The sequence below is a fragment of the Artemia sp. Qi Xiang Cuo genome, chromosome 21 (genome assembly GCF_049724085.1).
Source record: "Artemia sp. Qi Xiang Cuo chromosome 21, ASM4972408v1, whole genome shotgun sequence".
Taxonomy (NCBI): Eukaryota; Metazoa; Arthropoda; class Branchiopoda; order Anostraca; family Artemiidae; genus Artemia; species Artemia sp. Qi Xiang Cuo.
The window spans coordinates 13,343,971-13,357,500 of record NC_142814.1 but is presented as its reverse complement, the minus strand read 5'-3'; the positions used below and the strand labels follow the sequence as shown (position 1 = coordinate 13,357,500).

General features: G+C 32.6%; 1 protein-coding gene across 3 annotated transcripts in view; it reads right to left on the bottom strand.

Moving 5' to 3' along the window:
• The window catches only part of LOC148939256 (catenin delta-2-like), a 169,257-nt gene that overhangs the window by 77,588 nt on the left and 78,139 nt on the right, over positions 1 to 13,530 (bottom strand). For all 3 annotated transcript variants that reach the window (XM_089107125.1, XM_089107127.1, XM_089107126.1), the window contains 2 exons: positions 5,052 to 5,168; positions 1,416 to 1,613 (listed from right to left, as the gene is read on the bottom strand). In XM_089107125.1, the coding sequence (XP_088963251.1) occupies positions 1,416 to 1,613; positions 5,052 to 5,168 (315 nt within the window). The remainder of the gene's footprint in view (positions 1 to 1,415; positions 1,614 to 5,051; positions 5,169 to 13,530) is intronic.

Genomic DNA, 13,530 nt, shown 5'->3' with positions numbered 1-13,530 from the left:
CAATTATTTTCGATCCCTTCGAGCAGAAAGTTTTGCCACTAAGAAGAAAAGACAATTTCATTTCTTATGAATTCTGAGATATCTAAACTTAATAACAAACAACATTTTGTATGCTTCCTTGTTATATGTATAATATAATATTAATATAATATAAAATTACATATACAATTTAATATATATAATATAATATATTTATAATATATATAATAACAATTAAAATAATAAAAATATTATATAATAATATGCAAAACACTCACAAAGACAGTTTATTAGATTCTATCTGAATCTAATCCTTAGGGAAAGCAAGAATTAAAAAAGCTTAACAATAAGAACCAAATTGGGGATTCCCAGGCTATTTTTCCCTTGTAATCTACCGAGTCTACTGTCATGTAATCTTTTCTATCAAATATTAGCAGAATTAATAATAAAAATTAACACGATTTTTGTCAAATTGTCAACAAAAATTGAATTCATCAAAAATAAAAATATAATTAAATAAAACTCAGTAAATAAAAAAACGGGGTCCTGAGGAATCAGCTGGAGAACATATACCATATTCCAATGAGAACATATAACAAGGAAAATATATTACATATTACAATAAACATATTACATATTACAAGGAGAATAATTATGTATAATATAATATTAATATAATATAAAATTACATATACAATTTAATATATATAATATAATATGTTTATAATATATATAATAACAATTAAAATAATAAAAATACTATATAATAATATTAAAAATAATAATATTATAAAATAATAACAAAAATATTATATATATTATAATAAATATATAGTAAATTATAATAATATATAAATATTATATAACAATAAAAATTGTAATAATATAAAGCACAGGATGGTTGGCCCCCAACCCTTCATTGCACCTCCTGGCTGAAGGGCCAAGAAACAGAGATCAGCATCGCCGATAGGGACTGTAAAGTCCAATGCCGTATTCTTTTTTTATTCTTTACATAATACAATATTATAATACATATATATAATATTGCAAGGAGAGTAAATAAAAATATTAGAAGGCGAAACGATGAGATTCGTATCCGAAGAGGCTCACCACATATTACCTCTATTGTGAGACAATAAAAATAGCGATATCTTGGAGATATCCTACACATGCCAGACCATAGAATTCCAAAAATATTCCTCCACTGAGAGCCGAAAGGCAACTTTCACTAATGAAGATCAAGCAACACGCTCAAGTTCTAACGCAGTAGAAGAGCCCTTCAGATGAATCTCATCCAAGAGTGGGAGGACATCTAAGCAGCAGCCCCCTTGAGGAAATACTGGAGGCTACTGACTGACATCCTGCGTGCCCCTGGAGGCACTGGAGGAACTAAGATAAGGGCAACAATGAAAACAAAAATAATGACAAAAACTAACCGTTCTGATCCTGTTGTGATTGGCTAAAGCTTAAATTCGACATTCGTTCACTGAGCCCTCTATGCATCCTCTCCTCCCCTAGGCCATCTTGTATGTAGGCTGCTTGTTGATCTTCATAATCTCGAATACCGTTCACAGCCGAGGGACTCCTATACTGCGACGAAGGGTGTATTACATCACCATAATGAGATTCATTAACTGGAAAAAAGGGTAATAAATTATATTTCGAAGTTATTATCAGTCACTGAAAATATTACCGATCTTCCGTAAGGAACGAAAAAACATACAAAAATTTCGAAAAAAAGAAGAAAGAAAAAAATATATATAATAATTTCGAAGGATTTCTATAAACCAATAGCAAATATTACTATAAATACTATTACTATTGGTTCTGAAAGAATACTTTATCTGTGTTTAATTTTTCATTTTGGACAAAAATTCGTTAATAAATTACTTTAATAACTAATTAAATAATAAATACAAAAAAAAATTAAATCCGTTTTCAAAATGGACGAGGGGCGCAAAACGGAACGGGTTTTACATAGCACAGATATTGCGCCCCTTGTTTTCACTTATATTCCTAGATTCTAGAGAAAAAAAATTATTTTCTACTTTTTAGTTCATTTTGAAAACGATTTTCGTATTTTTCTTTTTATATTTATTATTTTCTGTTTTTTTTTATCTTCGCTACAACAAAATTTGGCTTATCTAACATTCGGACCAAAGTTACCCTTGATATAAATTCCCGATCTTTCAACTACGTTGAACAAAATGGCTATCTCAGAATCATGATTGGATGTGTTTGGGGAAATGGTGGGCGTTGAAGGGGTGTTAGTTGCGTCCTATCACTTTCGACTATTAAAACAAAACCATAGAAACATCCGAAACAAAGTTACCGCACGCACAGGCAAGTGTTTTACCACTGCGCTAACAGCGTTAGTGTTTGTTTAATAATTTTTGCTCTGCCAAATCCAAGACACGAAATACAAGGAGGAAATTTGATGTCGTGTTATTTCACTGCAATTGGTATTTCATATACATTCTAGTCGGGGGGGGGGGAGACTGTACTGGGGAAATTTTTAAAAGTAGGTGTTATTTAGTTATAAATAATATTTGAAAGTTTGTCCGGGTAGATATGAGGCACCATGATGATTTTCTTAAATAATCAATTTTAGTGTTTTTTCAGTTTACGTTTTGTTGTTGCATTTTTTTCGCTTGTTTTTTGTATATCACCATGGCCTAATAACGCTTTCGTGTGAATAAATCTATCTATCTATACAGATAAAATTTAGAAGCAACTGAAAATTCGGAAGTAGTAAAAAAATAGCTCACAAATTTACAAATTCCACAAATTTCTGTGATAAAAGTACAGAGATACAAGTCAGTGAATTAATGAAAAAGATTTTTAAAAACGAGCTAAAAAATATTACTTTTGCTGTTAATTCTTTCAATCACTAAAGGCCAAGTCATTTGGTAACTGGACAAAAGTACAATGAATGATTTTTAAATAACTATTTGTTGTAATAGTGATAATTTTACGTAAGAAAACGAACCTTATTACCAATGATTACGATTTTACAAAAAAAAATGAAATTAATTTTAAGTTACTATCAGGGTAACAAATTATATTTTGAAAATACCATCATTCATTGTAAATATTGATGCTTTTCCGTAAGGAACGAAAAAAAAAATGTAACAATTTCGAGAAAATAAGAACGAGAAAAGAAACGACTAAAAAAAAAATACATAACAATTTCGAAAAAAAGAAGAAAAAGTACAATAATTTTGATAAAGAAAAAGAACGAAAAAAATACATAGCAATTACGAAACAAAAAATGAAAAATAGTAAATAATAATTTCGATAAGAACAAAGGATTTCCATACACCAACAGAAAATATTAAAATTAATTCTGTTAATTACTAAAGGCCTAGTCATTTGTTAACTGGATAAAAGTTCAATTAACGACTATTTAAATTGTTATTAGCGGGATATATTGAAGTTTTTCTCCAAGGGAACAAAATCTACTGCTAAAAATTTCGGCTGGAAAAGGTTATGCAAAAACTGGAACTTGTGCAGTTAAAACTGGATGAAGTTTCGGCTGGAAGATAGTGTAGCAAATTATACTTTTAATTACTATTAGCATAGAAATTGACATTTTTCGGAAACTATAGAAAAAGTTATTGCGAACAATTTAGACTCTAAAAAAGATCCGATCACCAACAGAAAATACCCCAACTGATTTTGTAAATTACTAAAGGTCATTCATTAATGGGAAGAAAGTGGACATAACTATATTTTTTACTATTAGTGCAAATTTAATTGACAATAGTGATATTTTCTTGTAAAGAAACAAATAATTTTTGCTTATAATTAGACAAAAGAAAATATTCCCACCAACATTGCTAATGATTTTGGCAATTACTATAGGTCAATTCATTCGTTAACTGGAAGCAACTGCTGCAAAATATAGAAATTTTTTGTAGACTGATTGAACAGGTAAGGGAAGAGTTGCCCTCCCCCTCAAATGCACCAAAAGTCAGAAGCATCACTTGTTTGCCCATCAGAATCATAGGTTTTCCCATAAAAAATTTGGCGAAAAACCATAAAAGTACAAACCCAACGGCGTTGGGCTTTTTCAAAGTGTTTCATTTTTTACTTTATTTAATAATTTATTCATAATTTTATCTTATTTTTGTAAACTAATCCATTTTTCAACGCTTTTTTTTTTATCAAACTCTGCTTAGATTAGGCTTTTGGTCAGAGATCCTTCATTTTTATAAATCTCTCCTTATATTGGTCAAGTCACAAAAAACCTCCGTCTTTTGCTTTTTAAGTTCCCTTCATAGCACAGTATTAATCCCAAGAAAGGTTCATTCCTTCAAGGGAGAGGGGATTCAAACCCCCCGAGGATGAAGTATGCAAAAAACGACTGAAAAAGGAAAATAATTGCTCATTTCTTTCTTTAGCGTCTACAGTTTTGTTTTTCTTCTTTCTTTTTTTGAGGGGGGGGGGATTCTTGGTTTCTTTTGAAAAATAACACCCCCCCCCCCAACCCAAATTATATAACATATATATATATATATATATATATATATATATATATATATATATATATATATATATATATATATATATATATATATATATATATATATATATATATATATATATATATATATATATATATATATATATATATATATATATATATATATATATATATATATATATATATATATATATATATATATACAAAAACTATTGGCACTCGAAAAATCAAAACTTCAGCAAAATCAAACGCAGCAAAACATTTTATGGGGAAAAAAACTAAAACAAAACAAATACAAAAAAAAAGGAAAAACTGTCAATGAGGAAAAATTGAGCTTATTCTTTTGAATTCAGCAAAAAAAAGGAATAACCTATGCTGGGATTAAAACTGCTATACAGGGAACTTAAAAAGCAAAAGATGTTTTTTTTTGTGACTTCACCAATATAAGCAGGGATTTCTAAAAATTAAAGGTGTATTCTCTGACCAAAAGTTTAATCTAAGCAGGGTTTGATAAATAAAAGCGTTGAAAAAATGGATAGATTTTAAAAAAAAAGGGAAATTTAAAAAAAGTTCACTTATCACTTACTAAATCGTTCGGGTTGTTTTGTACTACCAAGTACAGACTCTCTGCCAGACGGCAGCACGCCATTGTCTAGCTCGGAAAACCCACTTGGTGGGTAAGGTACTCCTTGCACCATAAAATCTGAAATTGAAACCGGCGATTATAGATTTCAGCTTTACAGGACAGATAATTCCCCAAACCTTAAATTTTGCAAAATTATTACAAAGAGTTGAAAAAAATAAGTGCGAGTTAGCGTCTTCAGTTCACAATTTTGAGAAATTTTTTTTGAAATTTTGAAAAAATTTCGAAAAGAAAAGAAAAGAAAGAAGTAAACTTGAGTCCAGTCTTAGTGATGAGTCAGGAGTTTAGAGTTGCTCCTAGTTCTGCATCAGAGTAAGACATGATTTCTCGAAGTTACTGTTTAGTCCGGGAGCCACTAAAGTGTATCTCGTTTATTTCTGAGTTGAGGTGGACAGAAAGACACAGTCAGTTTGACAATAGTTCCCGACTCTATCGACCACGTTGTATCCGAATATGGGTGGGGGCAAAGTTGGAGATCACGGCTAGACCTTGTAAAAGCAAAAAAACACCCTTTTTAGGCCTATAAAACGTGTACAGACTCTTTATTTTTTCCAGTGCATGATCTGGGGAAACACAATTCATCTTGCAATTTTTCCGCTTCACGTTGAATAGTCCTTTGACAAAGATATCATGCAAGCTAGGTGGCAAGGTTTTCATGTCATTCAAATACTGGAGTAGGCATGTAGTATACTTATAATACCCCGCAGCTGTCAAATACGGCAACATGAGGGTTACACCAATAATATGACCTTCCCAGTCTCCCCCACGCTCTGCAATCAGGAAATGGAGAAGAATCAGCACAAGATTCATATATTCCATCCACAACTTCGTTGTAAGGTTTTTGTCACGCGACTTGTTGAACTGGTTCATCAAAGGCTTCATAGATTCCAGGTGTTTGTCTAGGTTGTCAAAGGAGCCTCCGCAATTCATGAACGCAGACATTAAATCTTACAGCTCATCTAAAGTACTTGCTTCTTTGTCTGATTCAATGTAATACTGTTCAAGAGCATTCCAATATGCTCTATACATGGCTTCTATCACGATGATGTCAGCCTCCGTACAACTGTATTAGGGTCTTCCAGTCATGGCCTTCTTCGCAGCTCCAGGGAGTAAGATGCCATTCTTACTACAGATTTATTCAAGTCCCAAACGTTTCGTGAGGTACTCAATCACACCAAGGAAGCTCATAGACAGATACAACCTATACATTTCTGGAATAACATCACTGAATGCTCCCGGCTGTTTCTTTTTTAATGCGATAATGATCTCGTAGATAGCTTGGTCACACGTTATTACAGTATGAGGTAACTTCAGTGCGCAAGCTGTACGATGTATAATGTTTATTGCCTCTTCAACTACTGCTCGATTAGATGGGAGGACTTGGTATGACTGGTAGGTATCCGATACAAGTAATAGGTATCACTTCACTCTCTATCTGGCTTGCATAAAATAATTTGAAACTGGGCAATTCTGCGCTGGAGTCAATAACAGTGGCATCGATAAGATTGGTTGGAATATACCTACAGAGCGCCTAGGCCACAAATATGGGCTGAATTGGAACGTCACTGAAGTCACTAATATCTCTGAGAGTGAGTTTTGAGTCACCAAGGACTGTTTTTCTGTTCAGAAATGTTTTGTCAAATTTACCGAACAATAAAGATGACGTCTTAAGTGATCTGTCTCTGGTACGATCACATCTCACTACTGGGGCCTTTGATTTGTTTTTGGTTGCAGAAACTGCACATGTCTGCAGTCAGCACTGTAAATAAATTTTTAATTAAGACAAAAAAAAAAAAAAAAAAAAAAAAGAAAAAAGAAGTTGATATTTGGTTGAAAAATAAAGTTCATATTCGGATTGGGCGTTAAATTCTAGCATAAAAGATATTTCACATCATCATTTTGGAAAAATGAATTTTTGCATATATTTTTTGGACTATACTTTTTCAAAAGTTCTGAGACAATACTGGCTATGCCTGAAAAAATTAATATTTTTATCCTTTATCCCTGGCTGTGAATTATCTCGTTTTTTCATTGCCCCCTTATTTCCTCGTTTTGACACACCGTAATTTTTCCTTCAAACCCATAGATTAAATTGTTAAATCTATATTTGATATGGAATTATTAATAAAAATTATGCATCTTTATTAGCCATGGATTCAACTTACAATACAATCCCATCTGTATTTGTAATTCAATAGCACAAATATATTTTATCTATATGTTTTATAGATTTTAAATATATTTAGTACCGTAATAAATATATTTTACCATTCCTCCTCCTTTAAATCCTAAACCCCTCCTCAGCTATTCTCTCTCCTCAGCTATGCATATAGTCGAATATACAAGTAATATGCACATGAATACACGTAATCAAAAAATAAATTATTCATCCTTATCAGCCAAGGATTGGACTTGCAATGGCAACCATGTCTGCATTATAATATAATAACATGGATGCGGGAGTATGTTGTTCCTCCTCTTTTGAAACTCTGAACTCTGTCATTCGTTATCCACATCAATGAAATAAACAGTAAAAATATATTTTATATACAATTAATCAAGAATAAATTATTTATATCAGTCATGGACTGAACTAATAATTCAGTTCTGAATCTACTGAGTTCCGAACTGAATCTAATAATTAAAAATTTGTAATTTTTGAAATTCTATTTTTTTTTTAAATAAAGTAGAGGGCGCAGATAATAAATAAAAATAATTAAATAATCATTAATTGATTGACAAAACAAAAATGAAAATAATTACAGAATTTAAATAGTAAACTAAAAACAATTAAAACATGAATTATTAATTAAATAATAAAATGAAAATAATTTTGTTAATAAATAAACTTTTTTTATTTTGGCCAGAAAATTTTTTAGGAGACAGAGGGGGGGGGGGGCTAATAAAAATTTTGGCCCGGCCACAAGAGATGCCAGAACCGCCACTGGGATTTTAAAATATAAAATGATCATGATGGTTTTATGGGTTTTAACATTGGCCTAGTGGTAAAGGAGTGGTAAAGTGGTAAATGTGAAAGATTATGCTTAAAGGAACGTAATTTAACCACTTAGCAATTAGAAATTTACTACGTAAATTTATTTACTACGTAATTTACTACGTAAATTAGAAATTTACGTAGGTAGTGCGAAAGCCGCATAATTATAGCTTAGTTTCTTTCAACTTCTACAGCTAATTTTTGTACAACCTAATGACAAAATATGACATTGGTTGACAAAATGTGACAATGGTTGACAATATGACAACCTAGTGACAAAACGGTTGTTGAAAACGTAAACAGTTTTTTGTGCATTTATATTTGAGATATATCGAGAGATCGGAAGAATCGAACTCCTAAGGACAAATGAGCTATTTTAACTCTCTGATTGAGCCTTCCTTTCCACGAATGATTTAAAACTAATTTGTTTTAACACACAATGGGTCATTTTTGAACAAATGCCAAATAATAAAAAGGTTTTCATCGGTGTTATTGTTTAAATAAAGAATATGCTAAAAAAAATATATATATATAAAATAATAATAAGACGTAGTTGCGCTGCAAAAAAAAAATATAAATTTTAATTTTAGATAGGGGCATGAACATCAAATAATCAATACAGAGATGATTATAAAGCAGGAAGATGAGATATAAGCAAGGGCCTATCCAGGATTTTTTTCCGGAGGGGGGAGGAGTGTTACAGAAAAACCTCTTAAAAACACATCGAAAATTTGTTGAAATGCATTTCGTTACATTTTACGAATCGGACAAAAGTTGTTTGTTCGTTTTTTTTGGAGGGAGTGGGGGTTCAAACCCAGTACCCGCCCCCCTGGATACGGCATGAGATGTAAGACTTCATAATCTACTCTTTCTTTCCTACTTCTTTCTTATTTTGTGGCACGGGCTAGCGTAATTCTTGCACTAGCAAACATTAGTAAAAAGGGAACCCAAATCCTGGGCGTCTTTCTACACCAAACCTGGGGGGTTTTCTACATAAATGAAAACTGAACTTTTCTTAGAACAATAAGGAGTTTTCCTAAACACATCTTTTCTAAGTAGCTTGTCTATTAACACGACTGTGAATATCAAAACAAATATAGATGCTTTACAACAGAAAATACCACAAGGAATTCCACATTAAAAAAAAATCTTTCAGCAACCCATCTTCGATGAAATCTTTCATTTCTGTTTACTATATTGAGAAAGCACAACTTATTGGGAGGGTATATTTAGGTTATTAACTATTTTAGATTACTTTGTTACATAAATTCAATTTTAAGGATAATTTAAATCTTCATAAGAGTTAATCTTACGGGACAACGTAAAATTCTTAAACTTTCCAAGAACATACTAATTCCAAATCAATTTTTAGTTTTAGCTTCATACGTGGCGAATGATTTTTTTTTTTTTTTTGAGGTTTTCATTAAAAAAGACAATATAATGGTGTCCATGACTGTGTTTATTTTCACAGATAGCTCCAATAGTAATATAAACTGAATAAAAAAGTTTACCCCGTTCCCATGACATCGTGTACATCTGAGTCCCACTTGATGCGCTACAGATATCGCTCTTTCACCAATCTCCGCCACGGCTATGAGTGACGCCCGCCACCAAGTGCAGACTTGTACGATTATAAAAAGCACCCCCTTTCGTTTGCCTATCTCGGATTGACGCAAGAATATGTTTATCCCAAAAATAAATTGTAAACTCTGGCTTATTCTACGATGAATGATTTTTACGAATTTTTCACTAGCATGGCCGTCCTCAATGGCACCAAAACTTACCCCATTTCAATTCAACATAAATTCTAGATTTTGGCATTATCTCTATCTGAACAACATAAAAACTAAAGGTACACCTTCACAAACTGGAAAATTTCCCCAGCCACGACTGGAAAAATTCCAAAGACTGGACATAAACTTTCTTTTAGTAATTTGGCAGACGGAAATAAACAAACCAACATGCATAGAAAGTTATAAACAGGTAAATAAAAATTAAGAATTAACCATGTGATGATCCAGTGGATTGATCTCCGCTTGGCAATACGTGCCCCCGGATTAATATTTAGCTCCCGATGGCCTGCAAATTATTCCATAACAACTTTAGGTTTACACTGGTGAAGATAAATCTTACACTACAATCTCTTCAGAATATATTATTTTCGACCATAAATGTTCACTTAGAAGCCCATTCTTATTTAAAGTCAGAACAGTTATATTTATCATTCATACGGTTGTTTTTTTTAAGAATTTGCCGAGAAATGGATTCTCAAAATATCTCCTAAGTGATTGGATAAAATTTTTCTGCCATTTCCTGTTTTGCTTATCTTTTTTCAAATACTCTACAGAGTTTTTTTTTATGTATAGAAGGTCATAAATAAATTATTACTATCTTTTCAATTTACAATTAACTAACTTTTTTTTTCTAGGCAAAATTCATCCAATCAAACAGTTCGTGGTAACGGAGTAAGTCGCGACTTAGCGCAATATTAACCGAAACTCCAAAAAAAAGGGATTTTAATACAAACCAATAAATCAAAAGAATCGGTTTTTTAACTTTAACTTTAATGTATGTATTAACATTTATTGAATTCTATATAATAAATAGACTTAATTTTATGATTGTTGGAAAGGGGGGTAAACACTCCCAAAATTTTTAGAGATCTTAATTAAAATCACACCATCAGATTGGGCCTATTAGAGAACACGACTGCAGAGGTTTCAAGCTCCTATCGAAAAAATTTTGCCGGTTGCAGGCCTTCGTGAGTTCTACGCATTGTGGTTTGTTTTTGGACTGCAGCAGGATGTTCAGCCTCGTTGGTTTAAGGATTTATTGTCCATTAGGTCTACAGCTCATTCTCATGATATAAGGGGTAGCGCAGACTTCTGTGTACATAGAGGTATATCTTCCCGTTCATGTTTTTCTGTTCTTTATAGAGGTACGCGGAAATGGAATAGTTTGAATAGTGATATTAAGACTATTGTTGAACCCAATATTTTTAGAAAAATCATTAAGGAACTGCTTTTTGCTGAATATGAGTTTTGACTGATTAATTGATTTACTGATTGTGGGGGTTTTGTTGATATGATGTTCCCAGAGGAAGTATAATATATGATGTGTTTTTGTATTTATTGTTTAGTGTGATGGCATTAGTGGTATGGGTGGCCAAGTGTTCTTTGTTTTAAGGATCTTGTTTTCTCTACCTCCCCCACGGACAAGCTTTGCTTTTTAGGGGAGGAAGTAATAATTTTTTGTTGATACTTTTTTTTAAAATAAATCTTTCTTTCTTCAAAAAAAAAACGTGGAATTCTGTGTTTTTCCCAGAACAAAGAGCACGGATTCTTTTTTTTTGGGGGGGGGGAGTGATGGTATCAAACTAATGGTCCTAGAAGATCGGAAAAGGGCTCATTCAAACGGAAATTAAGATTCCAATGCCCTTTTTAAGTGACAAAAAAGACTGGAGGGAAAGTAACCCCTTTTAATCCCCTTTTCCCAAAGACATCCGATCAGAATTTTGAGATAACAATCTTGTTCAGCGTAGTTGAAAGGCCCAAAAACTACGCGTCTAGGGATGACACGACCTCCCCCCCCCCCAAAAAAAAACCTGGGAAAAGGAATGTAAGTTGTAATATTTGCCCATTTGTTTATATATAGTATTTGTTATTGGGAAATATACAGGTATTTTCTTCAGGGGGGGGGGGGGATCTACGAGGGGCAATTTTCAAAGGGGGCAATTATTCGTGGGGTGAAAACTTTCTGGGGGGATTTGCCAGAATTTATATACACAATTTTTTTTTTTTTTTTTTTTTTTTTTTGTGTCTTATTTTCTCTTTGGCGACTCAATTTACATGTGGAGAAATTCATCTATCAACAAATAAATACTACATAGGTTTGCCTCAATCAACTATGACTTCGACTGTATAATGAGATGAGTGTTGAATCCAGTCAGATGGAACAGGGACACTTACCCTGTACCTTATTTATTATAATTAATAATAAATTAATTAATTTATTTATTTACTATTTTACAACCCATCAAAATACAAAGCATGACAATGACGTACAACAGAAAGAAAGAAAATGAAAAAAAAAAAAAACACACACACACACACACAACCTAAAACAGGAACAAAAACGTGCAAATAAACCGAACAATTCAGAAAAGTAAGCCACTTTAAGGGTGGTAAACCTCTTTAAATGTACCATACAAATAAATAATACAATATATATAAAAAAAAACAATAATAACCCAGCAAAAAAAAAGAAGAAATAAAAAAAAGGACACTAGCATTAAGGGGCGACCATACTTGAAGCGACCTTCCTATCTCTCCCATAGTAAGCGTTTTGAGTTTGCCTGACATTAATAGTTGAGGCAGTTAGGCGGTCTCAGTCTTTTCTAATAGAATAGAATCAGGTGAACATTTTGATTTAGCAAAATGCTAAAGCCGACACCTATTTTTCCTGAAATCCCAAAAAAAACCCAAAAACCTATCTTGGGTTTGCCTGCAAGATCGCTGCAGTCAATATTGTCGTAATTGGTATTTAAAAATGCAGCGAAAAATATTCTATTGAAGCAGTTGCAGCATATTTTTATAAAAAAAACACTTGCTGACTGCAGTCCCTTCGAATACTTTACATACCAACGTTTCAAATTGCTTATCACCCGACAAAGAGCCTAAAATACTTTGAATCAAACGGATGTGGGCGCATAAATTATGCTGAGGGGGTTAACGCTTCCTTTTGTTCAAAAGCGGTCAGTTGTTCAAAAGCGGCTTCCTTTTGTTCAAAAGCGTAAGGAACCCCTGGAAGTCGCCCTCTTCGAGTTTGTTTACTCAAGTCTGTGTGAAATCTGATACCTTTGTGTTTGAGCCTTTTTGCCGACCAGGAAAAGGGCTCGAATCGGCAAAAACGGCTTTGGACTGGCGTCCCCCCTTAAAACAAAAAATCCTTCCAAGGGTGGTTCGACAGATAACCCGTAAGCTTGAAAAAGCTTATCTGCAGCATCAAGAGGATCCGGCAAGCTGGATCTCTCCCGCAGTCTATCATTCCTAGTCCAAACCCCATTAGTGACTAACCCCGTATAATAAATAAACTAGTATCTCCTATTTAGGGATAAGGGGTACTGATTTTTTCTGTGAATTAAGCCCAAAGAGTGTGTGTAACTTACAAGAGAGGAAACTAGCACCAGTGTCGGCAAAAAAAAATACTATCAACGCCATCTAGCATTTGGCGACATATAGCATTTTCTGAAGCTTTTTAATCTTCTTTTTGTCAGGAACTGAAATTAAATAAAAGTTCAAATTGGGATAAAATCCTTGTAATAGACAGTGATAAATTTCACAAACAGAGATAAATTTTAAGAAAAATACTAGATATTTCGGTCACATATCCAGTGGCCGTCATCAGTAGTAAAACATCAGCAGTAAA